The sequence below is a fragment of the Carcharhinus amblyrhynchos genome, chromosome 33 (assembly GCF_965287045.1).
Source record: "Carcharhinus amblyrhynchos chromosome 33, sCarAmb.v2.hapA, whole genome shotgun sequence".
Classification (NCBI taxonomy): Eukaryota; Metazoa; Chordata; class Chondrichthyes; order Carcharhiniformes; family Carcharhinidae; genus Carcharhinus; species Carcharhinus amblyrhynchos.
In genome coordinates this window covers 4,102,103-4,126,682 of record NC_137356.1, presented here as the reverse complement: position 1 = coordinate 4,126,682, position 24,580 = coordinate 4,102,103, and the positions used below count along the sequence as shown (strand labels likewise).

The 24,580-nt window shown below is 46.9% G+C and overlaps 1 protein-coding gene across 1 annotated transcript in view; it reads right to left on the bottom strand.

Moving 5' to 3' along the window:
* Nucleotides 1-2,342: 2,342 nt before the first annotated feature.
* The window catches only part of LOC145360877 (PDZ domain-containing protein GIPC1-like), a 38,152-nt gene continuing 15,914 nt past the window's right edge, over nucleotides 2,343-24,580 (bottom strand). The window contains exons 4-6 of the mRNA XM_080216378.1: nucleotides 22,301-22,413; nucleotides 16,211-16,292; nucleotides 2,343-2,566 (exon numbers count right to left, since the gene is read on the bottom strand). Coding sequence (XP_080072504.1) covers nucleotides 2,418-2,566; nucleotides 16,211-16,292; nucleotides 22,301-22,413 — 344 coding nt within the window. The 3' untranslated portion in view covers nucleotides 2,343-2,417. The remainder of the gene's footprint in view (nucleotides 2,567-16,210; nucleotides 16,293-22,300; nucleotides 22,414-24,580) is intronic.

Here is a 24,580-nt window from a genome sequence, read left to right as displayed (position 1 = left end):
CCCAGGCCCCTTGTGCTGTGAGGCAGCAGGGCTAACCACTGTGCCACCCATATTTGCAAAGCATCGAGTAAAGGGCAAGGGGGTGTAACTAAATAAGAATGGAGGGGGTGGGAGAAGAAGTCTAAAAGTGTCCTCCTTCAGTGTTGTATAACATTCTCTGGTTCTCCTTGCCTCTGGTGCTATGAAACAGCTTCACAGAGGCACACTTCCTACATCCAAAAATATTCGGGTTCAGAAGAAGCCACAGGAGGAGAAATATTTCCTATTCATAAAGCGTGACTCCAATCAGATAATGTAGTGCAGATCAGAGCAACTGAAACAACAGTTCCCTTTCTGTGGATTAAAATCACATGGTAAACCTCTACGCCTTTCAAACAGGGACAGAGCATGGAGCGGACACTGTGCAGAATTTCATGACTAATTATGGTCTAACGTTAACAGAAGGAGGCTGTGCTCTTATTAAACCACCAACAAGGCTTCACATGGGGGAATAGCTGCCTTCCTCCAACATAACAAAGAGTCTTTCTCTCACCCCCACCCCCGGCACTGCAAAGGTGAACGGTAGAGATCATACAATATAACACAAAAAATAGTTCATTAGTGTGTACCTGGGACCTAATAAATGTAGGGGGTTTAATAATAAAAGAACAAATAATGCTGTCAATTCAAGGAAACGCACCACCAGCATTGCTTTATACACCTTACATAACCCCCACTCCAATGACCGGAGTGTAAAAATGCAGGTCAACACTCCACTGGGGGAGTGCAGAGCTGTCAGATGTACCTTCTTTCATTAAAGCAAGGCCTGATCTACACTCTCCAGTGGACATCAAAAGGTCCCACATGACTAGTGTGAAGAGCAAGGCAATTCTCACCCCCCAACAACCCCGCCCGTCCCCCACATCCCCCCCTCCCCATCCCCCCATTCCCCCCCCCATCCCCTACCCCTCCCCCCCCCATTCCCAACGCCCTCCTCAATATCTATCGCTAAGTCAGGTCACTGAAACATTGTTGCCTGCGGGAGGTCGTCACGCCCAAATTGGCCATTATGTTCTCAACATCAACAACAGAAACAACTTCCAAAAAAAAACTACTACTACGACTTAATTGGCTGTAAAGTGCTTTGGGACAACCTGAGGTTGTAAAAGGTACCATACAAATCCAAGCCTTGCCTTTCAGGATGCTCCGCCAAGCTTGGAGGATCATAGCCGTTAGAATTGTATTGCTGCGTCGCTTCACTTTCAGTTTGAAGATTTTCACACCAAAAAAAAATCAAGAAAAATTTAAATCAGTCTACAGTGCAGAGCCAAAGGTGCTACAAGACAGAACACTAACTGAACAAGGGTTAAATCACCCACTGTTACAAATTAGCGATATTTCCTTTTAAACTTAGGCTTGCGTTAAGTTAAAACATAGAAAAGTTCCACTAAGGTGGAATGAGTCGTGAACAGAACAGACGCTGGCACAGACCTCGTGGATCAAGGGACCACCCATTATCCTTCACCAAAGTCCGAGTAACGGCGTCTTTAAAGGCTAATTCACTTAAATTCGGGGGAAGGAAAGTGCGCAAAGTGATCACCAGTGCTTAACAGTTTTATACAGTTGCATGAATATTTGAGTCCTGTTTTAGGCCAGTGCTGGGCAGTTCAAACAGTGGTAGCCCATGCACTGGATACACCAACTATCATGTAAACAACAGAAGAGGGGGGATTTCATACAGTTTTCATTTGGGGGCAAAGCATTCTGAGGTGCTTAGCAGGCAGGATAAGCCATTCAATAAATGCAAGTGTCTCATCCTTTTAAAAAGTCTTTCCTACGAAGACCTCTTCCTAATTTTGTACCTGAATCAGTATTAATGTTTGCTATCTGAACCAAACCAAAACAAAAATATAAAATGCACCAATTAAGATTATATTTTAAAAAGTGTTCTAGTAGTGTGGAGGACCCCTAGTGTGTTGCCATACTGGGGCGTGCAATTAATTCTATTTTTTGGAAACAAGCGTGGACCGAATTCACAAAAAGGATTCTTCTTTTTTTCTCCCCAACCCACCCCCAAAACTTAAAATTCCCATCAACACGTCCGCAGGGGAAAAAAAAAACATATTAATAAAAATAAGTTACTTGTATAGTTTCATCACTCATTTGAAATTCTGGCATCCACATCAGCACACCACAACATGGCATCTAGAAGATACTCAAGTATTTTCCTACAAAATAGTTATCTAAAAACAAGTGATTATTGGTCAGTCCGACTGTACAAAATCATCCAGAAATATTCTTGTAAAAAGTAACCCAACACCCAGTGCCCCATAATTATTAGCATATTTTCTTTTTTTTATATATATATATATATAAATATATATTTTTTTAATAGAGTGGCCCTTCCATTGAACAGTCTTAGCGATGGTGTCTGATGATTATCGCCCAGCCTTCGCATCTCCAATGGCACCCCAGACATCGAAGACAAACTCATCGGGAAAGGCAAAGTCACCGAGTTCCTCGTCAAGTGCCTGCGCAAACTCATCCGGGTTCTTCTTGTTTTTGCCGAGGTCTACCATAGTCGCAGCTGCGAGAGACAGAGAGACAGAGAAAGTCAGCTAGGGGTCCAGATGCAAAGACCCTTGCCAAGTTGCCAGCACCCCTCTACTGCCAGGCTGGCTAGTCCCCCCACAGTCTGAAAGACGAGCTGGTTAGGTGGATTGGCCACGGTAAATTCTCCCTCGGGGTAGGCAAAAAAAAAATTCAAGATGGTGCCCGAGCAAGGTGACTTCTTGCAGGCTGTGCCCAGCATACATTCTAATTCTATCTGGGTGGCACAGTGGTTAGCACTGCGGCTTCACAGCTCCTGGGTTTGATTCCAGCTCGGGTCACTGCCTGTGTGGAGTTTGCACATTCTCCTCACGTCTGCGCGGGTTTCCTCCGGGTACTCCGGTTTCCTCCCACAGTCCAAAGATGTGCAGGTTAGGTTGATTGGCCATTAGAAGAAACTGCCCCTTAAAGTGCAGGGATGCGTAGGTTAGAGGGATTTGTGGGTATAATATGTAGGGATATGCAAAAAGATCCGAAGAGGATAATCAAACAAAATTTAAAACGAATACCACAAAAGGTGGTTATGACCCAGACTTTACAGTAAAGATTTTGATGAAAATGTTCACCATCATTATTCCACTGAAACATCAGTGACTTTTGAAGTCTGCGCACACACTAACCTTTCACTAGATTAACACCAGGAATAGACAGGCTGTCTCATAAGGAAAGGGAAGATGTGTATGGACCAGAATTTAGAACAGCAAGGTTCGATTTGATTTGATTTGATTTATTATTGTCACATCGTAGAATCCCTACAGTGCAGAAGAAGGCCATTCGGCCCATCGAGTCTCCACCGACCATGATCCACCCAAGCCCTATTCCCGTAACCCCATGTATTTACCCTGCTAATCCCCCTGACGCTAAGGGGCAGTTTAGCACGGCCAATCCACCTGACCGCACATCTTTGGATTGTGGGGGGAAACCGGAGCACCTGGAGGAAACCCATGCTATCACGGGGAGAATGTGCAGACTCCACACAGACAGTGACCCAAGGCTGGAGTTGAACCCGGATCCTTGGCGCTGAGAGGCAGCAGTGCTAACTACTGTGCCATCGTGCTACCGCATGTACAAGTATACAGTGAAAAGTATTGTTTCTTGCGCACTATACAGACAAAGCATACCACGCATAGGGTGGCACGGTGGTTAGCACTGCTGCCTCACAGCGCCAGCGACCCAGGTTCGATTCCTGGCTTGGGTTACTGTCTGTGTGGAGTTTGCATGTTCTCCCAGTGTCTGCATGGGTTTCCTCTGGGTGTTCTGGTTTCCTCCCACACTCCAAAGATGTGTGGGTCAGGTGGATTGGCCATGCTAAATTGCCCCTTAGTGTCAGGAGGACGGGGGTCTGGGTGGGGTTGCGGTCATTGTAGATTCGATGGGCCGAATGGCCTCTTTCTGCACTATAGGGATACTACAATATGATTCCATGATAGGGAAGGAAAGGAAAGAGTGCAGAATGTAGTGTTACAGTCATAGCTAGGGTGCCGAGAAAGATCAACGTAATGCAAGGTCGGCCCATTCAAAAGTCTGACGGCAGCAGAAAAGAAGCTGTTCTTGAGTCAGTTGGTATATGACCTCAGACTTTTGTATCTTTCGTGAAGGCAGAAGGTGGAAGAGAGAATGTCCGGGGTGCGTGAGATCCTTGATTATGCTGGCTGCTTTGCCGAGGCACTGGGAAGTGTAGACAGACTCAGTGGGTGGGAGGCTGGTTTGCATGATGGACTGGACTTCATTCAGAGGCAATTTGATCAAGTTCTTTAAGATCCTGAAGGGTATTGACAGGATGGATACAGAGAGGATGCTTCCTCTCCATGTGCTGGTCAGGGTGCATTGGTTGTGCTAAATTCTCCTTCAGTGTATCCGAACAGGAGCCAGAGTTTAGTAACTAAGACTTGGGATGTCTTGTTGAAGTTGTACAAGACATTGGTAAGGCCACATTTGGAATACTGTGTACAGTTCTGGTCACCCTATTATAGAAAGGATATTATTAAACTGGAAAGAGTGCAGAAAAGATTTACTAGGATGCTACCAGGACTTGGTGGTTTGAGTTATGAGGAGAAGCTGGATAGACTGGGATTTTTTTCTCTGGAGCATAGGAGGCTGAGGGGTGATCTTATAGAGGTCTATAAAATAATGAGGAGCACAGATCAGCTAGAGAGTCAATATCTTTTCCCAAAGGTAGGGGAGTCTAAAACTAGAGGGCATAGGATTAAGGTGAGAGGAGAGAGATACAAAAGTGTCCAGAGGGGCAGTTTTTTCACACAGAGGGTGATGAGTGTCTGGAACAAACTGCCAGAGGTAGTAGTAGAGTATGATTTTGTCTTTTAAAAAGCATTGAGATAGTTATATGGGTAAGATGGGTATAGTGGGATATGGGCCAAATGTGGGCAATGGGGATTAGCTTAGGGGTTTAAAAAAAAGGGTGGCATGGACAAGTTGGGCCAAAGGGGCTGTTTCCATGCTGTAAACCTCTGTGACTGTTGTGGGAGAATCCAGACCCATGGGTCAGTATATTAAAATAAGGGTCCGCCCAGTCTCCACATTTCCCAGAGACATCAAAGACAAACTCATCAGGAAAGGCTAAGTCACCGAGTTCCTCATCAAGTGCCTGCGGAAATTCAGAGAAATGTTTTCTCTCAGGAAATCGCAAGTCTCTGGAACTCTCTTCCTCGAAGCACAACGGAAGCAGAGACTGACAAGTTTTAAGACTGATCTAGATAGATTCTTCATTAACCAGAGGGTGAATGGTTAACGGGGTGGGGGGTGGTGGTGGTGGTGGTGGTTTGATATGGCAGAAATGTGGGATTGAGATTACAATCAGGTCAGCCATTATTTCATTGTATGGTACAGCAGGCTCGCAGGGCCAAGTGGCCTCACCCTGCTCCTAATTCATACGCTCGTAACTTATATTTATAGAAGACGTTTAATGTAATGAACTGTTCCAAAATGCTTCACAGAAACACAGAACAACGTATAGTGCTAAGCCACGTAAAGTTTATTTATTTTGTTTATTGGTGTCACAAGTAAGGCTTACATTAACACTGCATTGAAGTCACTGAAAATCCCCGAGTCACCACACTCCAGTGCCTGTTCGGGTACACTGAGGGAGAATTTAGCACAGCCAATGTGCCTAACCAGCACATCTTTTGGATTGTGGGAGGAAACCGGAGCACCCGGAAGAAAACCCACGCAGCCACGGGAGAATGCGCAGAGTCCACACAGACAGTGACCCAAGCTAGCAATGGAACCTGGGTCCCTGGCGGTATGAGGTAGCAGTGCTAACCACCGTGCCACCCATAAGATCATATTAGGAGAGCTGACGAAAGGCTTGGTCAGAGGTTGTTTTTAAGAGGCATCTTAAAAAAATGATAGCGAAGCAGAGGTGTAAGGAGGGTATTCCAGAACTTGGGACCTAGGCAACTGAAAGCACAGCCAATGGAACAGGAATTAATATCGAGAGTGCACAAGAAGCCAAAGTGAGAGCGCAAAGAGGAGGAGAGAAGGTTGGGGAGGGTTAGGGAGAGAATTTCAGAGTTTAGGACCCCAGTCACAGCCATCAATGAAATGAAAACAGGAGGTACGCAAAAGGGCAGGGCCTAAGGAGTGCAAAGTGGTAAAAGCAAAACAAGCAGATGCTGGAATCTGAAACAAAACCAGAAACGGGTTCTGACAAAGGGTCATCCAGACTCAAAACGTTGGCTCCGTTCTCTCTCTACAGATGCTATCACACCCGCTGAGTGCAAAGTGGGTTGTAGGACTGTAAAGTTTATTTATTGGTGTCACAAGTAGGCTTACACATTAACACTGCAATGAAGTTACTGTGAAAATCCCCTAGTCGCCACACTCCAGCGCCTGTTCGGGTACACTGAGGGAGAATTTAGCATTCGCTAATGCATCTAAACAGCACACCTTTTGGACTGTGTGAGGAAATTGGAGCATCCGGAGGAAATCCACGCAGACACGAGGCAGGACATGCAGACTTCCGCACAGACACTGACCAAAGCTGGGAATTGAACCCGCGTTCCCTGGCGCTATGGGGCAGCAGTGCTAACCACTGTGCCACCGTGCCGCACAGAGTGGGAAGGAGGAGGGGGGAGGATAGTCACATGGATAGGGAGGGGAAAGGCTATGGATTAGGAAACATGGGCGGAGAATTTTAAAATCAATGTCCTTCCAGACCAGGAAAGGGCACACAGGTCAGAAAGTGCGTGGAGCAAGGAGAGGGAACAGGACAGCTTGTGTAAATCACTAACATGACTGCACTAACACACTAAGCCTCTGGGTTAGGTCAAGCCAAAAAAGAAATAAAACCCTGATCTTAAATGGGAGCTGATCTAACTGATTACGTATACCATTAAACGATTGAGATGGAAGTGAGATACGTGCATGCCAGTAACGATATGAGCCTTCTCTGAAACTATATCCCCAGGGCCCTTCTGGGAAGACTTTACAACAAAAAAAAGCAATCTCCTTCCCCCCCCCTCCACCCAATTCCCAAAAACAATCCTCATCTTCAAAATATCGTGTCAAGGTTACGGACGTTTGAGCAGAAGCTTTGCACACCGATTGAGCGGAATAGTTAAGGTTGAAGAAACTTGAAAAGATAAGCTTTGTTTACTTCAAAGAAAAATACAGAGCTTTTCTGGACACATCAGGTTTCTGATATTATCAACTCAACTTTATTCCCTCTCCAAGTTAATCGCTCCCTCAAACTAAAGTGAGTTAGTCCATTTCCCACCCACCCTGCCCACCACCACCACCACCATCTCCATTGTAAAAGCAAAGTTTTAGTTAACACCAGATCATTGTGCAGAAGGAGGCCGTTCGGCCCATCGAGTCTACACTACCCACAATCCCATCCAAGTCCCTCCCCTCACAACACCGTGCATTTACCCTAGCTAGTCCCCCTGACATGTCATTAAGGGTCAATTTTAGCATGGACAATCCACCTAACCTGCACTTCTTTGGAAACCACAGCACCCAGAGGAAACCCACACAGACACGGGGAGAAAGTGCAGACTCCTGCACAGACAGTGACCCAAGCCAGGAATCGAACCCCGGGGTCCCTGGCGCTGTGAGGCAGCAGTGTTAACTACCGTGCCGCCCCTATAATTGTCCTCAACGACCATTTTACCTTCTGCCTCACTGCTTCTTTCCCTTTCATCCCACAATACGACCAGGCACTGCTCCATAAACATTGTTTGATTCCTCGCTGGAATTAGCTGCTGAGATATGCAAGTCCGCCTTCCAATGAAGACGCGTATACACTTTCCACAGGCCGAGCTCTTCCATCTGGGACTAAGTCCCATGGTGAGGATGGGAATGGGGACCGGTTCCCACTGCGGAGGCCGGCAGGAAACCACACATCTTCAACCCCGACTTCATTAATTATGCCCCGGTTTGGTATTCCATGGCTGGGTGGGTTTGATGGTGCACATCTCATCATCGCGTCTGGGTGCCATCTTGAAAAGGCACCTAACATCACCGACACAGAAAGAAGCGTAGGAACTTTAAAAGATAGGAGGAGGAGTAGGCCATTTGGTCCTTCGAGCCTGCTCTGCCATTCATTGTAATCATGGCTGATCATCAAATTCAATATCCTGATCCCCTCTTCCCCCCATATCCCCTGATCCCTTTAGCCCCAAGAGTTATATCTAATTTCTTCTTGAAATCACGTAACATTTTGGCCTCAACTACATTCTGTGGTAGTGAATCTTTGGGTGAAGAAATTTCTCCTCACCTCAGTTCTAAAAGATTTATCCCTTATCCTCAAACTATGACCCCTAGTTTTGGATTCCCCCACCACTGGGAATATTCTTCCTGAATCTACTTTGTCTAATCTTGTTAGAATTTTATAAGTTTCTATGAGATCCCCCTCACTCTTCTAAACTCCAGTGAGTACAATTCTAACTGATTTAGTCTCTCCTCATATGACGGACCTGCCATCCCAGGAATCAGCCTGGTAAACCCTCGCTGTGCTCCCTCTACAGCAAGGACATCATTCCTCAGATAAGGGCACCAAAACTGCACACGATACTCCAGGTGTGGCCTCACCAACGCCTTTTAGGACTGCAGCAAAACATCCCTATCCCTACATTCAAATCCTCTCGCAATGAAAGCCAACATGTCATTTGCCTTTTCTACTGCCTGATCTACCTGCGCGCTTACTTTCAGACCTCTGCAGAGCCCCACTAATCAGTGACTGCCAATTAGAATAAGAGAACGGGTCCCCAGGAACACTTCCAAGGCTGGAAGATAGACCTCCTCGATGGTAGCAAATCTAGAAGATCCAGCTGTAGATGTTCCCCTGACTCACTGCTGTGGTGTTCCGGGGTCCAGGGTTGCTGGTGGCCTCCGACGCCAGCTCCGGAGGAAACCCCAGTCATTACATAGGCGAGTCCCACACACCACCTGTTCCAGACATGTTCTGGACCAGCCAGTCAGACCTTTGTCTGCACCCCATTAGCGGATGCCAATCAGTTTGACGCTGGCCTCTGACGGGCTTCCCGATCCCGCAGGGAATTCACACCGCCATAAGGCAGATTTTTTGAAATCCCGCTCAGTTCTCCCCTCCTCCCATCCTTCATGCCGGCCGAGCCATGGGACAATTCCACCCTTGATGGAAGCATATGTTTAGGTTAAGAGATGAAAGAATTAATGGGAACCAGAGGAGCAACTTTTTTTTTACACAGAAGGTGGTACGTATGTGGAACGAGCTGCTGGAGGAAGTGATTGGGGCAGGGACACTGACAACATTTAAAAGGCATTTGGACAGAAACACGTATCAGAAAGGTTTAGAAGGATATGAGCCAAATGCAGATAAATGGCATTAGCTTAATTGAGCTTCTTGGTCAGCATGGATCAGTTTGGGCTGAAGGGCCTGTTTCCATGCCTATGATTCACCTCATATAGATAAGCCAGATACAATCTAAGGAGCTCCATCAAAGATGCCAAAAGACAATACTGGACCAGGCTAGAGTCCCAGGCTAGCCACACTGACCCCCGCTGACTACAGCAAGATCTGCAAGACATCACGGTGTACCAGATGAAGGCCAATAAAATCGCCGGCTCCAACTCAGCCCTCCCTGATGAGCTCAAAGCATCCTACACCGGTTTTCAGCAAGAGGTCAGCGAGAGCATGCCCTTCAGTGTAGAAGCCCTGGATGAAACTGTATCTGTGGTTACCACTGCAGATGTCAGAGCAGCTTTCACGAAGGTCAACCCACGGAAAGTGACCAGCCTGGATGGGGTACCGGTCAAGCACTCAGATCCTGCGCAGATCAGCTGGCAGGGGGTATTCGCAGACATCTTCAACCTCTCTTTACACCAATCTGAGGTCCCTATCTGCTTCAAGAAGATGACCATTGGTAAGAAAAACCAAGCAGCGTGCCTTAATGACTATCATCCAGTGGTTCTAGCACCATCATAATGAAGGGCTTCAAAAGTTTATCCATGGCACAAATCAATTCCAGCCTCCCGGACTACCTGGATCCACTACAGTTTGCCTACCGCCACAACAGATCCACAGCAGACACCATTTCCCTGGCCCTGCGCTCAATCCTGGAACACCTAGATAACAAGGACACCTCTGTCAGACTCCTATTTATTGACCACAACACCATTATTCCCACAAATCTCATCTCCAAACTCCATGGCCTGGGCTTCAGTTCCTCCTTCTCGGCTGGATCCTGAACTTCCTAACCCCACAGACCACAATCAGTAAGGATACGCAACAACACCATCTCCACAATCATCCTCAACACCGGTGCCCCACAAGGCTATGTTCTCAGCCCCCTACTATACTCCTTATACACCTATGACTGTGCGGTCAAATTCCCCCCCAATTCTATTTTCAAGTTTGCTGACGATACCACTGGAGTGGATCGGCTCTTAAACAACGAGATAGAGTACAAGAATGGGATAAGAGAATCTGATGAACTGGTGTGGTGACAATAATCTGTCCCTCAATATCAACAAAATGAAAGAGATTGTCATCGACTTCAGAAAGCGTAGTGGAGAACATGCCCCTGTGTACATCAACAGGGACTAAGTAGAAATGATCGAGAGCTTCAAGTTTTAAGGTGTCCAGATCATCAATAACCTATCCTGGTCCCCCCCATGCTGACACTATAGTTAAGCAAGCCCACGAATGCCTCTACTTGCTCATAAGGCTAAGGATATTTGGCATGTGAGCATGTCTCACCAACTTTTACAGATGCACCACAGAAAGCATTCTTTCTGGTTGTATCACAGCTTGATATGGCTCCTGCTCTGCCCAAGACTGCAAAAAACTACAAAAGGTCATGAATGTAGCCCAATCCATCAAGCAAACCAGCCTCCCATCCATTGACTCTGTCTACACTTCCTGCCTTGGCAAAGCAACCAACATAAGGGCCCCACGCACCTTGGACATTCTCTCTTCCACCTTCTTCTGTCGGGAAAAGGATACAAAAGTCTGAGCTCAAGTATTAACTGACTCAAGGACAGCTTCTTCCCTGCTGCCATCAGACTTCTGAATGGACTTACCTTGCATTAAGCTGACCTTCCTCTACGCCCTAGCTATGACTATAACACTGCTCTCTGCACTCTCCTGTTTCCTTCTCTATGAATGGTATGCTCTACCTGTATAACGCACAAGAAACAATACTTTTCACTGTATGCTAATACATGTGACAGTAATAAATCAAATCAAATAGTACGCCCAGGATGTCTACTCCAGATCATCAAAGATACATGCATAGAGAAGTTAAGAGGACAGAATTATGCCCCAGTTTTTGAGGTTTTTTTCATCACCCTGGTGGCACCGTCTTGCCAACACACACTTCATGGCGTTGGCTACAAGAAATAACCCATACTGATGAGTATAAGAGGATGTTAAAACCTACAAACCTGTACCTGGACCAGCACCTCCAAGAGTGACAGGGAAAGAGAGCGAGACAAGGAAGGAGAGGAAGTCCAAATTACACATCTAGTCCTGCAATAATTATACTTAAACTCAAGGGCTTTCTTTTCAAAGCCCCAAAACCAAAATGGGAATACTGTGTAATCTGTTCCACTGGTTTATGAATCAAAGCTGGTGTCACACTGCTGCCCATTTGTGAGGTAACACCACAGTCAATGCTAGCGGCAGACCACAAACTTGGCCCTGGGGTTACTGGGGAAACTAGCCAGTCTGTGAGGAGGCTGGGAAGAAATTAACCAGAGCTCAAAGGAGTTCTCATGATTCAACACTATCTGCGGGTTTGCTGGACCCAGACATGGAAATTCTTTGTTTTACGAGCCGACGATCACTGACCACATGGTAGCGAGGAGGAGTACAGTACCTGACCTCTTTCGCTATCAGATTGGCTGAGCTGCCAGTATTCTTGTCCAAGTCAAAAGGCTGAAAGTCCAATTCAGAACAGGAGCACATTATCTATGGGAATGTTCCATAGAGCTGGCAACCTCAGAATGAGATGTTGCATTGCTATGTTCCTGTTAGAATCATAGAATCCCTACAGTACAAAGGGGAGCCATTCAGCCCATCAATTCTGCACCAATGATAATTCCACCCAGGCCCTATCCCCGTAACCCCACGTATTTACCCTTCTAATCCCCCTGACACTAAGGGGCAATTTAGTATGGCCAATCCACCTAACCTGCACATCTTTGGAGTGTGGGAGGAAACTGGAGCACCCAGAGGAAACCCACGCAGACACGGGGAGAACATGCAAACTCTGCGCAAACAGTGACCCAAGCTGGGAATTGAACGCAGGTCCACGGCACTGTGAGACAGCAGTGCTAACCACTGTGCCACCGTGCCACCTCAGTAAAGCATCAATCCTATAGCACGATTAGAGGATAAGCCAGGAACTTCACCATCCGCCCACCCACCTGTGTGTTAACCAACATTATCTTCACAACAACCGGGAACTACCGTCTCTCTGGAACTTGCTATGCGCAAATTAGCTGCTGTCCAAACAACCAACACACTTCAAAGCAATTCCCCGTCAGGAATATTTTGGGATGAGGTGCGATATTAAATCAATATTTCTCCAGAAAGAAAAAGAGGCTAAAACTTATTGGTTTGAAAGACTTGGCTGTCTTCACACGAATAGTCACACTGGAACTGCATTAAAAGTAGCCACACTCTCCAAGTGATGAAAACAAAAAAATTAACAAGCTGCAAATCACAACACAACCAGACTGACTTCAGGAAGTTTAATTTTAAACAGAAAGCCAATTAAAAGAGCTTTTATTCCTCAGAATTCTGGCAAATATTGCAACGCAGATGAATGAAGATTACAAACTCTCTTTGATGTCAGTGGAAACAGACTCGGAACATTAATTCGATCTCTCTCTCTCCACAGATCCTGCCAGGCCTACTGAGCTGTATTCCAGCATTTTCTGGTTTTCTCTCCAGATTACTAGTCTGGTGACAATACCAATTAGCATGGGTTTCCTCCGGGTGCTCCAGTTTACTCCCACAGTCCGAAAGACGTGCTGGTTAAGGTGCATTGGCCATGCTAAATTCTCCCTCAGTGTACCCAAACAGGCGCCGGAGTTAAAGTTAAAAGTTTATTCATTAGTCACAAGCAAGATTTACATTAACACTGCAATGAAGTTACTGTGGAGTGTGGCAAGTAGGAGATTTTAACTTCATTGCAGTGTTAATGTAAGCCTACTTGCGACACTAATAAATAAACTTCAAACACTTTTACCATTACATCACCAGCTCACCTAAATCTAATGACCGAAAGCTCTTCATAGGTGGTGGAGTTGCAGTGGGATGGGGAGGGGATTGGGGTTGGGGGGTGAATCATACAATCCCTTCAATGCCATTCAGCCCATCGATTCTGCATCAACCACAATCCCATCCAGGCCCTATCCCCATAACCTTATGCATTTACCATAGCTAACCCCCCCGACACTAAAGGGACAATTTAGCATGGCCAGTCCACCTAACCTGCACATCTTTGGACTGTGGAAAGTAACCGGAGCACCTGGAGGAAACCCACGCAGACACGGGGAGAACGTGCAAACTCTGCACGACAGTGACCCAAGCCGGAATCGAACCAGGGTCCCTGGCATTGTGAGGCAGCAGTGTAAACCACTGTGCCACCTTGCCACCCTAATGCCACCGTACCAGCAGTGGGTGAAAGGTGGATTGAAGAAAAGGATAACAGATGAAAGTTGTAAGAGCAGAACCTGGGAACGCGAGGCTAAGGGAGGTTAGGTCAAATGAGGAATTTGTAGGGGATGGCGAGGTCCATGATACAGGCAAAGGAGGGCAAAGGAATGACTCAGATTTTTGGGGGTGTAAATGTAAGAACTTGTGAGAGCTGGCATTAGCCTTGCTAGCATTGGAGTACGCACTTTCATGGCATGATGCGAAAAGGAACATGGCCAGAGGTTCCGCTCACAGTCAAGACTTATGTTACAACTATATAAGGTGCTGGTGAGGTCACACCTGGAGTACTGTTTACAGCTTTGGTCTCCTTGAGAAAGGATATACTGGCACTGGAGGGGGTGCAGAGGAGATTCACTAGGTTGATTCCGGAGTTGAGAGGGTTGGCTTATGAGGAGAGACTGAGTAAACTGGGGCTATACTCATTGGAATTCAGAAAGAGGGGAGATCTTATAGAAACATACAAGATTATGAAGGGAATAAATAAGACAGAACCAGGGAAATTGTTTCCACTGGTGGGTGAAACTAGAAATAGGGGGCATGACCTCAAAATAAGGGGGAGAAGATTCAGGACTGAGTTGAGGAGGAGCTTCTTCACACAAAGTGTTGTGAATCTGTGGAATTCCCCGCCCAGTTGAGGCTCCCTCATTGAATGTTTTTAAGGCAAGGATAGATAGATTTTTGAACAGTAAAGGAATTAAGGGTTATGGTGAGTGGGCGGGTAAGTGGAGCTGAGTCCATGAAAATATCAGCCGTGATCTTATTGAATGGCACAGCAGGCTCGAAGGGCCAGATGGCCTACTCCTGCTCCTAGTTCTTATGATCTTAAGATACAAACGTCTGAGGTCATGTACCAACCGACTCAAGAACAGCTTCTTCCCTGCTGCCATCAGACTTTTGAATGGACTTATCTTGCATTAAGTTGATCTTTCTCTACATCCTCACTGTGACAGTAACACTACATTCTGCACTCTCTCCTTTCCTTCTTTATGAATGGTATGCTTTGTCTGTATAGCACGCAAGAAACAATACTTTTCACTGTATGTTAATACATGTGAAAATAATAAATCAAAACAAAAATTCTTGCTTCCATCTTAAAGCACTTCTAACTTTCAAAAAGCAGCAAAAGAAACAATTACACTGCGGATGTCTTGTATTTCTCAGAAATCTATTACAATTGTATTTTTATTCATGTACCCCAGTGTGAAAGGCAACAGCTTTGTCCTTATGAAAGCAACTTGCATTTGTATGGCACTTTTAACAAAGCAAAACCCTCCCAATGCACTTCACAGAAGAGTGAGCAACTGAAACCTGACAGCGAGTAAATGGGGGATACCAGGACAGGTGACCAAAAGCTTGGTCAAAGAGAGGGTGTAGGAAAGGAGGAGGTAGCGGAAGAGAGGTGGGAGAGGTTTAGGGAGGGAATTTCAGAATTTGGGGCCCTGGCAGCTGTCAATGGATAGTCAGGGTGTGGAGGAGGTCAGCATTCTGAAGATTGCCAAGGGTCCTGATGACTGGAGGAGGTTAGAGAGGCTGGAAGGAGGCAAAGCCATGAAGACATATGAAAACAAAGATAAGAATTTCAGAAACAGAACATTGTTAGGAGGGAAAGGCATTTTGCTGTTCACTTTTTTTTATAGCATCCCCACAGTGCAGAAGGAGGACATTCTGCCCATCGAGTCTGCACCGACTCCCTGGCAGAGCATCTTACCCAGGCCCACCCCCTAACCCTGTAACCCCACACCTTTACCCCACAAATCCTCCTAACTTACACATCTTTGGAAACTGTGGGGCAACTTAGCATGGCTAATCCACTTGCCCTGCACATCTTTGGAGTGTGGGAGGAAACTGGAGCACCCGGAGGAAACCCCTGCAGACACAGGGAGAACGCGCAGACTCCACACAACCCGACTCCCTGGCGCTGAGAGACAGCAGTGTTAACTATTGTGTCACCCGGCCTTGTTCAATTACCCTTTTGATTACAAGCAGAGTCCAGGTACCGCTGCCCCTCATTAAACCATGCTCACCTGTCAATGCTGTCTTTATTACAATGACCTGGTATGGAATACTTAAAAAAAGATTAATATCCAGCACACGGTGTGAAAGTTATTTGGGAAATTTTCCTGCCCTGGCTGCCACAGGAATCGTAGCGGGCAGGGAGGGGCGGACCATGCAAAGCTCGGTTAACCTCGGGAGGTGAATTTCTGCCTCGGGGCGAGTGTGGCCAGAAAATCCCGCCCACAGAATCAGATTGGAAAACCAATTGCATCAAGTCACATCAGTACTGCTTCCAGATACAGGAGCAGGATGCGCAAGGATGTTCACCGCTGATGATTATCTTAGAGAGCAACAAGGGAAAGCCAACAACACATGGCCGAAAGTAATTACATGTAAGACACACAGTTTAATAGTTAGATGTGCCAAGATGCTAAATGAATGCCAGTATATTTTACTCACCCAGTTCGGTATCTCGGATTCCCATATAATTTTCTAACAAGTCATCCACCTTCTCAAGTGCCTTCTCCTCAAACGCTGATGGCTAGAATTAAACAAAGCAAAGCATTAAACAAGAGTAAGAAAGAAAGACCAGAAAACAGAAAAGGCCTTATTGAGTGGAAAAACTCAAGTATATTTCCAATTCAGGGGCAGCACAGTGGTTAGCACTGTTGCCCCATAGCACCAGGGACCCTGGTTCAATTCCCAGTTCGTGTCACTGTCTGTGTGGAGTTTGCACATTCTCCCTGTGTCTGTGTGGCCTTTCTCCGGGTGCTCCGGTTTCCTCCCACAGTCCGAAAGACGCGCTGAATTCTCCCTCAGTGTAACCCGAACAGGCGCCAGAGTGTGGCGACTAGGGGCTTTTTCACAGTAACTTCATTGCAGTATTAATGTAAGCCTACTTGTGACACTAATAAATAAAATTTACAGATCAGAAACTTTTTCCCAGGGTGGAAGAGTCAATTACTAAGAGGCATAGGTTTAAGGTGCAAGGGGTAAGGTTTAAAGGAGATGTACAGGGCAAGTTTTTTAACACAGAGGGTGGTGGGTGCCTGGAACTCGCTGCCGGGGGAGGTAGTGGAAGCAGATATGATAGAGGCTTTTAAGGGGCATTTGGACAAATACATGAAAAGGATGGGAATAGAGAGATTTGGTCCCCAGAAGGGTAGGGAGTTTTAGTTCAAACAGGTAGCATGGTCGGTGCAGGCTTGGAGGGCCGAAGGGCCTGTTCCTGTGCCGTAATTTTCTTTGTTCTTTGTAAAGCGTTGACAGTTACCAGCCAGCGCTGCAATCACCAGCCCAATAAATGCAATGTCACCAATCTTCCCTCAATCATTATTCTGCAGAGGGAACAGAATAATTGCAAGGAGTAACCACGACTCCATGTAATTCCCTCAGAACCTTGTGAGAGTTTAACCCCACATCACCAGTCATTTCCAGCTATCCAACTGAAGCATACGTGGGTCTCAAAAAAAAATCCACCCAACGTATTACAGGAATATCAGATGGGAATGGCCACTCGGCTCTTCCTCATTTATCCAGTGCCGTACTGTGGGACAGAATAACATAGAAACTAGAAACAGGAGGAGGCCATTCGGCCCTTCGAGCCTGCTCCACCATTCATCATGCTCATGGCTGATCATCAATTCAATATCCTGACTTCCCGCCTCCCCCCAACTCACCTCCACCACCAACCCCATATCCCTTGATCCCTTTAGCCCCAAGAGCTGGATCTAATTTCTTCTGAAAATCAGACAATGTTTTGGCCTCAACTACTTTCTGTGGGAGTGAATTCCACACATTCACCACCCTCTGGGTGAAGAAATTTCTCCTCACCTCAATTCTAAAAGGTTTACCCCTTATCCTCAAACTACGACCCCTATTTCTGGACTCCCCCCACCATCGGGAACATTCTTTCTGAATCTACCCTGTCTAACCCTGTTAGAATTTTATAAGTTTCTATTGAGATCCCCTCTCACTCTTCTCAACTCCAGTGAATATAATCCTAACCGACTTAATCTCACCTCACATGACAGATCTGCCTTCCAGGAATCAGCCTGGTGAACCTTCGCTGCACTCCCTCTATAGCAATGACATCCTTCCTCAGATAAAATCACCAAAACTGCACACAATACTCCAGGCGTGGCCTCACCAACATTCTCTACAATTGCAGCAAAACATCCCTACCCTTATACTCAAATCCTCACTATGAAGGCCATTTGTCTTCTTTACTGCCTGCAGTACCTGCATGCTTACTTTCAGGAACATTTGCACGAGGACACCAAGGTCTCACTGAGTATCCATCTCTCGCAATTTACACCCAAATAATAATCTGCCTTCCCATTATTGCTACGAAATTAAACAATGGCTCTGTCCGGTCTGCAGACATGAAAGATGTCACAGTCCTATTCAAAGAAGTGCAGGGGACTTCCTCGCGGCACCCTGGCCAATAATTCATCCCTCAAGCTATATTAGTTTTCCAGTTACATCATATTCTTATTCGTGGGATCTTGCTGTGTGCGAATTGGCTGCTGAATTTCCTACACTGCAAGTAGCCACACTTCAAAAGAACCTAACAGGCTGTAAGGCGCTTTGAGACATCCGGAGGTTGTGCAAAATATTATATAAATAAATACACACAACATTATATAAATAAATACTTGTACATATTCATTCCAGCCTCTCTGTCACCCTCTGTCATTCTGCCCCCTCCCAGACGTTCACCTCACCCTGCTCCATAATTGTCAGAAAGGAGAGATATAAACTGACCACCTATCACAATAAACATTCTGGAACCGTAAAACATATCACGCACGTCTCGCAGCTCCCACTGAGGACTCACGACGGTTCGGAAGTCTTGAAGTGGGGTCACAATGGGACACGTTACTCATGAAGAAGGCAGCCTCCCAGTTTAATCAACGAAACACAGTCCACATCCACCAGCCACCCATGTTTATTCAAAATTTTAATTTGAAAGGAAAAAAATGTCAGCTAGCCTGCCAATCAGAACTAACACACGATCTTTCCTTTCAAGCCAGCCTGCCCTGTTTCGATAAAAGGGAACAATTTGCTCAGTACAGCTTAGACTGTGCTGCACTGGCTAGTGACCTTTCCAAGACCTTTGTTTTAGAAAGTTGCAGACTAGCAGGCCAGGTTGCCGAACCCGCCTGGTGATCTTGGCTGGCTCCGTGCTCTGGTGCAGCTTACCAATCCAGTAGTCTATTTTCCCCAGCCCCCTGCAGGGTGTGTCTGGACACCGAGCTCTCAGTTTTGTCACTGCATTGCCAAGTTTCATTTCAGATGGCGCCAACAATTGGCGTCACAAGCAGAGGAGTACACAAGAGCAGGAGCCAGAACGGGGGGAAGCAACTCAGCCCACTAAGCCAGTCCCACAATGTAATTAGACCATGGCTGATTTGTACCTCAACTCCTTCTGCCCACCTTGGTTTCCAAACCCTTAACACCTGCGGCAAATAGAAATCTACCAACTTCATACGAACCCCAGACTCAATAGCTGTTTTAGGGGGAGAATTCCATATTTCCAATAACCTGACTGATTCTGAGGTTCTGCCCCTTGTTCTGAGCCCCGCACATGATCACTGAGGTTAGTCAATTTCCTATTCAAGGCCAGGCTGACTATAAATGTGTTACCCCTATTAATTGCTACATGAATAGGAATTTATAAGTGGCGGGGCGGTGGTAGCAGGGTAGCACAGTTGTTGACACTGCTGCCTCGCGGCAGGAGGGACCCAGGTTCAATTCCTGGCCTGGGTCACTGTCTGTGCAGAGTCTGCACATTCTCCCCGTGTCTGCGTGGGTTTCCTCCGGGTGCTCCCACAGTCCAAAAGACATGCGGGTTAAGTGGATTGACCATGCTAAATTGCCCCTTATATGGTGTCAGGAGGACTCGCCAGGGTGAATGCATGGGGTTGTTGTGAGCATAAGGCCAGGGTGGGTGCAGACTCAATGGGCCGAATGGCCTCCTTCTGCACTGTAGGGATTTTACCATTGTATGAGAGCCTGGCACCAGTGAGCAATTCAACAATGAAGCACATCATTTAATCCAGTTTGGCCAAATCTGCACTCTGACCTCTATTTTCCATCTCTGCTTCCCTTTGCATCACTGTGAGCACACGCAGATGGATTTCAGCCGGACAAGCTTCAGAGCCAATGGTCACCGGCGCTGCACTCAATCCAAATTCCTCCACATAAACAAATTACTGGCACGTCCCAGTAGAGCAATCAAAGTCCCGGGCTTCCACACAGTTTCTTATTTTCCACCGCAAAATATTTACTTGAGGCTATTATTGTTGGAAGGGAACAGTGCCATTCTCCCAATTTTTCACCCTTTCCTTTCCGCCTCCTACTTCCCCCCCCCCAGCACCTCCCCCCCCCCCCCCAACCCCCTCCTTAACCCAAATATCCACCTGGAAACAAGCTGCTCGCTTATTCTGCTACCAACCCAATCTGTTTGAAGTTTAAAACATTTATTTATCAGTGTCACAAGTTGGCTTACATTAACAATGCAATGAAGTTACTGTGAAAATCCCCTAGTCGCCACACTCCGGCGCCTGTTCGAGTACACTGAGGGAGAATTTAGCACAGCCAATCCACCCTAACCAGCACATCTTTCGGACTGTGAGAGGAAACCGGAGCACCTGGACGAAACCCACGCAGAGACGGGGGGGGACGTGCAGTCTCTGCACAGACAGTGACCCGAACCGGGAATTGAATTCAGGTCCCTGGCACTGTGAGACAGCAGTGCTAACCACTGTGCTACCGTGCTGCCCAATATCTGCCTCAGTCTCGTTAGCTCGTGCAGGAGAGCGGACGCAACCGTCAGCTTTAACTCAGGTGGTCAGCGGATGTTCCTAACCTCAGCAGGAAATTGTTTCGAACCTGCTCACTTCCACGTTCAATTTTATACAGGGCGACTGAGACTCTGACATGGTAATATGGTTGGATTAACCAACTGGCCATCTCAGGGTGACATGGGGTGGCAGGGGTGTGAAGTCCGGCCATTTCTGTTACATGCTGAATAAAACGCACACTTGCCCCAGTATTTTTTTAAAACTTCACTCGTGGGACATGGGTGTCGCTGGGTAGACCAGCGTTTATTACCCACCCCTAACTGCCCCTTGAGAAGGTGGTGGGTGAACTGCCTTCTTGAAACACTGCAGTGTCATAGAATCATAGAACCCTACAGCGCAGAAAGAGGCCATTCGGCCCATCGAGTCTGCACTGACCACAATCCCACCCAGGCCCTATCCCCATATCCCTATATATTTTACGCTCTAACCTCAGGACACTAAGGGGCAATTTTAGCAAGGCCAATCAACCTAATCCGCACATCTTTGGACTGTGGGAGGAAACCACAGCACCCGGAGGAAACCCACGCAGACATGAGGAGAATATGCAAACTCCACACAGACAATGACCCGAGCCGGGAATGGAACCCAGGTTTCTGGAGCTGTGAAGCAGCAGTGCTAACCACTGTGCTACCGTGCCACCCTGTGTGTGCGGTGTAAGTACACCCACAGTGCTGTTAGGGAGAGAGTTCCAGGATTTTGACCCAATAAAGAAATAGCGATACATTTCCAAGTTACCAGGTGGTCACACACTGCTTCCTGCACTGTACACTGACACAGTTATTGCAGTGTCACACATTGTCGTCTATCAATGTGCATGTTACGAAACAGCCCCACAGAGCGATTCCAGATGAAGCAAAGGGCACAAGCAGTTCAACATTCAAGGAATTATGTAGCTGCACTTGAGCATAGAAGAAGGTTTTTTTTTAAATTCATTTCTGAGATGTAGGTGCCGCTGGCTAGGCCATCCCTAATTGCCCTTTGGGAAGGTGGTGGTGAGCTGCCCTCTTGAGCCACTGTGGTCCATGTGGTGTAGGTACACCTGCAGTGCTGTTAGGGAGGGAGTTCCAGGATTTTGACCCAGCAACAGTGAAGGAACTGCAGATATATTTCCGAGTCAGGATGGTGAAAGGCTTGGAGGGGAACTTGCAAGTGGTGGAATAAAGGTGGAAGTGGGCATGGGTTTGGCATAGACACTTAGCTTTAGATGATGCCTTTAATATAGTTAAATGCCCCAAGGTGTATACAGAATAAGTATACACAGAACTAGAGGGCACAGCCTCAAAACAAGTCGGGGACGGGGACGGAGTTGGGGGGGGGGGGGGGGGGGGGGGCGGTGAGAACGGGACAGAGTGGTGGGGGGTGCAGGCGGGATGCGTGCGGGGGAATGCAGTTTAAAGTAGAGTTGAGGAGGAACTTCTTCTCTCAGAGGGTAGTGAATCTCGGGAATTCTCTGCCCATTGAAATCGTGGAGGCTACCTCGTTGAATATGTTTAAATCACGGGTAGATAGATATCTGATCAATAAGGTAATTAAAGGTTATGGGGAGAAAGCGGGTAAGTGGAACTGAACCACTATAGATCAGCCATCATCTTATTGAATGGCGGGGCAGGCTCAAAGGGCTAGATGGCCTACTCCTGCTCCTATTTCTTATGTTCTTACATAACATGAGCAAAGAGCCTACCTCTTCCTCCACAGTGGCAGTTCCTTTTGCCCGTAGCCGTAGTGTTCCTTTGCCAGTGCCCACTTGCCCACCAGATACCGATTTGCCCCCTCTGGAGCGTTGACCTATCATGTCTGCAAGACAAAAGGTGAAAGCAGGTGAGTATCATGCCTTAGATTGAATGCAGATTGCCAACTCGGGATCCCCAAAGGGGTGGTTCAGTGTCTGCAAAACCAAGACAGCTTCAGGCCAGAACACTTCCCAACCTCAGTCCTCTGTTCTCAAGGATCACTACAGAAGCAGCAAAAACACGGGAGCAAATTACTTATTTTTTAAATTCATTCATGGGATAAGTGATGCTAGCAGGGTCGATATTTACTGTCCAACATGGGTTGTCCTTGAGAAGGTGGTGGTGAGCTGCCTTCTTGAACCCTTGCAGTCCCATATGGTGTAGGTACACCCACACTGCTGTTAGAGAAGGAGTTCCAGGATTTTGACCTAGCGACAGTGAAGGAATGGCCGATATATTTCCAAGTCAGGATGGTAAGCATGCAGGTACAGCAGGCGGTAAAGGAGGCAAATGATCTGTTGGCCCTCATTGAGAGGGGTTTTGAGTACAGGAGCAGAGGTGTATTGATGCAACTATGCAGGGCCTTGGCGAGGCCACACCTGGAATATTGTGTGCAGTTTTGGTCTCCTTTTCTGAGGAACGATGTCCTTGCTCTCGAGGAAGTACAGCGAAGATTTACCAGGCTGATTCTGGGATTAGTGGGACTGATGTATGAGGAGAGATTGACTCAGTTAGGGTTATTTTTACTGGAGTTCAGGCGAATGAGTGGGGAATCTCAGGCACTTATAAAATTCTAACAGGAATAGACAGGGTAGATGCAGGGAGGATGTTCCCGATGGTGGGAGCGTCCAGAACCAGGGATCACAGTCTGAAGATTCGGGGTAGACCATTTAGGACAGAGACAAGGAGACATTTCTTCACCCAGAGTGGTGAGCCTGTGGAATTAATTACCACAGGAAGTAGTTGATGCCAAAATACTGAATGTATTCAAGATGCGGTTGGATATAGCACTTGGGGTGAACGGAACCAAAGGTTATGGGGAGAAAACAGGATTAGGCTATTGAGTCGGACGATCAGCCATGATTGTGATGAATGGCAGAGCAGGCTCAAAGGGCCAAATGGCCTCCTCCTGCTTCGACCCTCTGTGTTTCTACGTGAGTGACTTGGTGGGTAACTTGCAGGTGATGGTGTTCCCAAGTATCTGCTGCCTGCATTATCAAACAGAATTTACCATAGAACCACATATGGAGATAGGTATTGGGAAGGATGAGCTGTAAGGTTTCAGAGAGTGCCTTATTGGAGGAGACGGCGCATTCCTAAACCTCTCTGTCCTTAGGACAACCCTTAAAATGTACACCTTGACTAAGATTTTGGTCAGCTGTCCTAATATCTGATGTGGTTTGGGGCTGGGTGTTGTATTTGTTATGATGATTGCTCCTGTAAAGCAGACAGGGTTGTGTTAAAGATGTGACACAAATCCAGGGTGCTGTTTCTAGAACGAGAGCCTGATTATAAACCAAAGGAGCTTTAATCAGTCACTGGTACTGAACTCCTCTCCACTTGTACTGTACTACCATCTTCTGGTCAGCCTGTAGTAATGCTGCACAGAGCCATCTTCAGACCCAGCACTTTCTAAAACCAATATCCTCCCGTCACCACGGGCTTCCCGGGTTTTGGGGATCCAAGAGCAGCTCACAGGTCAAAGGCTTACTCCCTTTCAGCTGAGGCCATTAAGCTAAGGATCAGCCTGCCCTTTCAGGAGGACACCAGACACTGGTTAGCATTACTGCCTCACAGCACCAGGGACCCGGGTTCGATTCCCGGCTTGGGTCACTGTCTGTGTGGAGTTTGCACGTTCTCCCCGTGTCTGCATGGGTTTCCTCCGGATATTCTGGTTTCCTCCCAAACTCCAAAGATGTGCGGATTAGGTTGAATGGCCATGCTAAATTGATGCTAGTGCCAGGGAGATTAGAATCATAGAATGCCTACAGTACAGAAGGAGGCCATTCTGCCCATTGAGTCTGTACCAACCACAATCCCACCGTGTCCCTGCATTCCATAACCCCCATGTATTTACCCCGCTAATCCCCCTGACATTAGGGCCAATGCACCTAACCAGCACGTCTTTCAGATTCTGGGAGGAAACCGGGGCACCCGGAGGAAACCCACACAGACACGGGGAGAACGTGCAGACTCCACACAGACAGTGACCCAAGCCGGGAATCGAACCC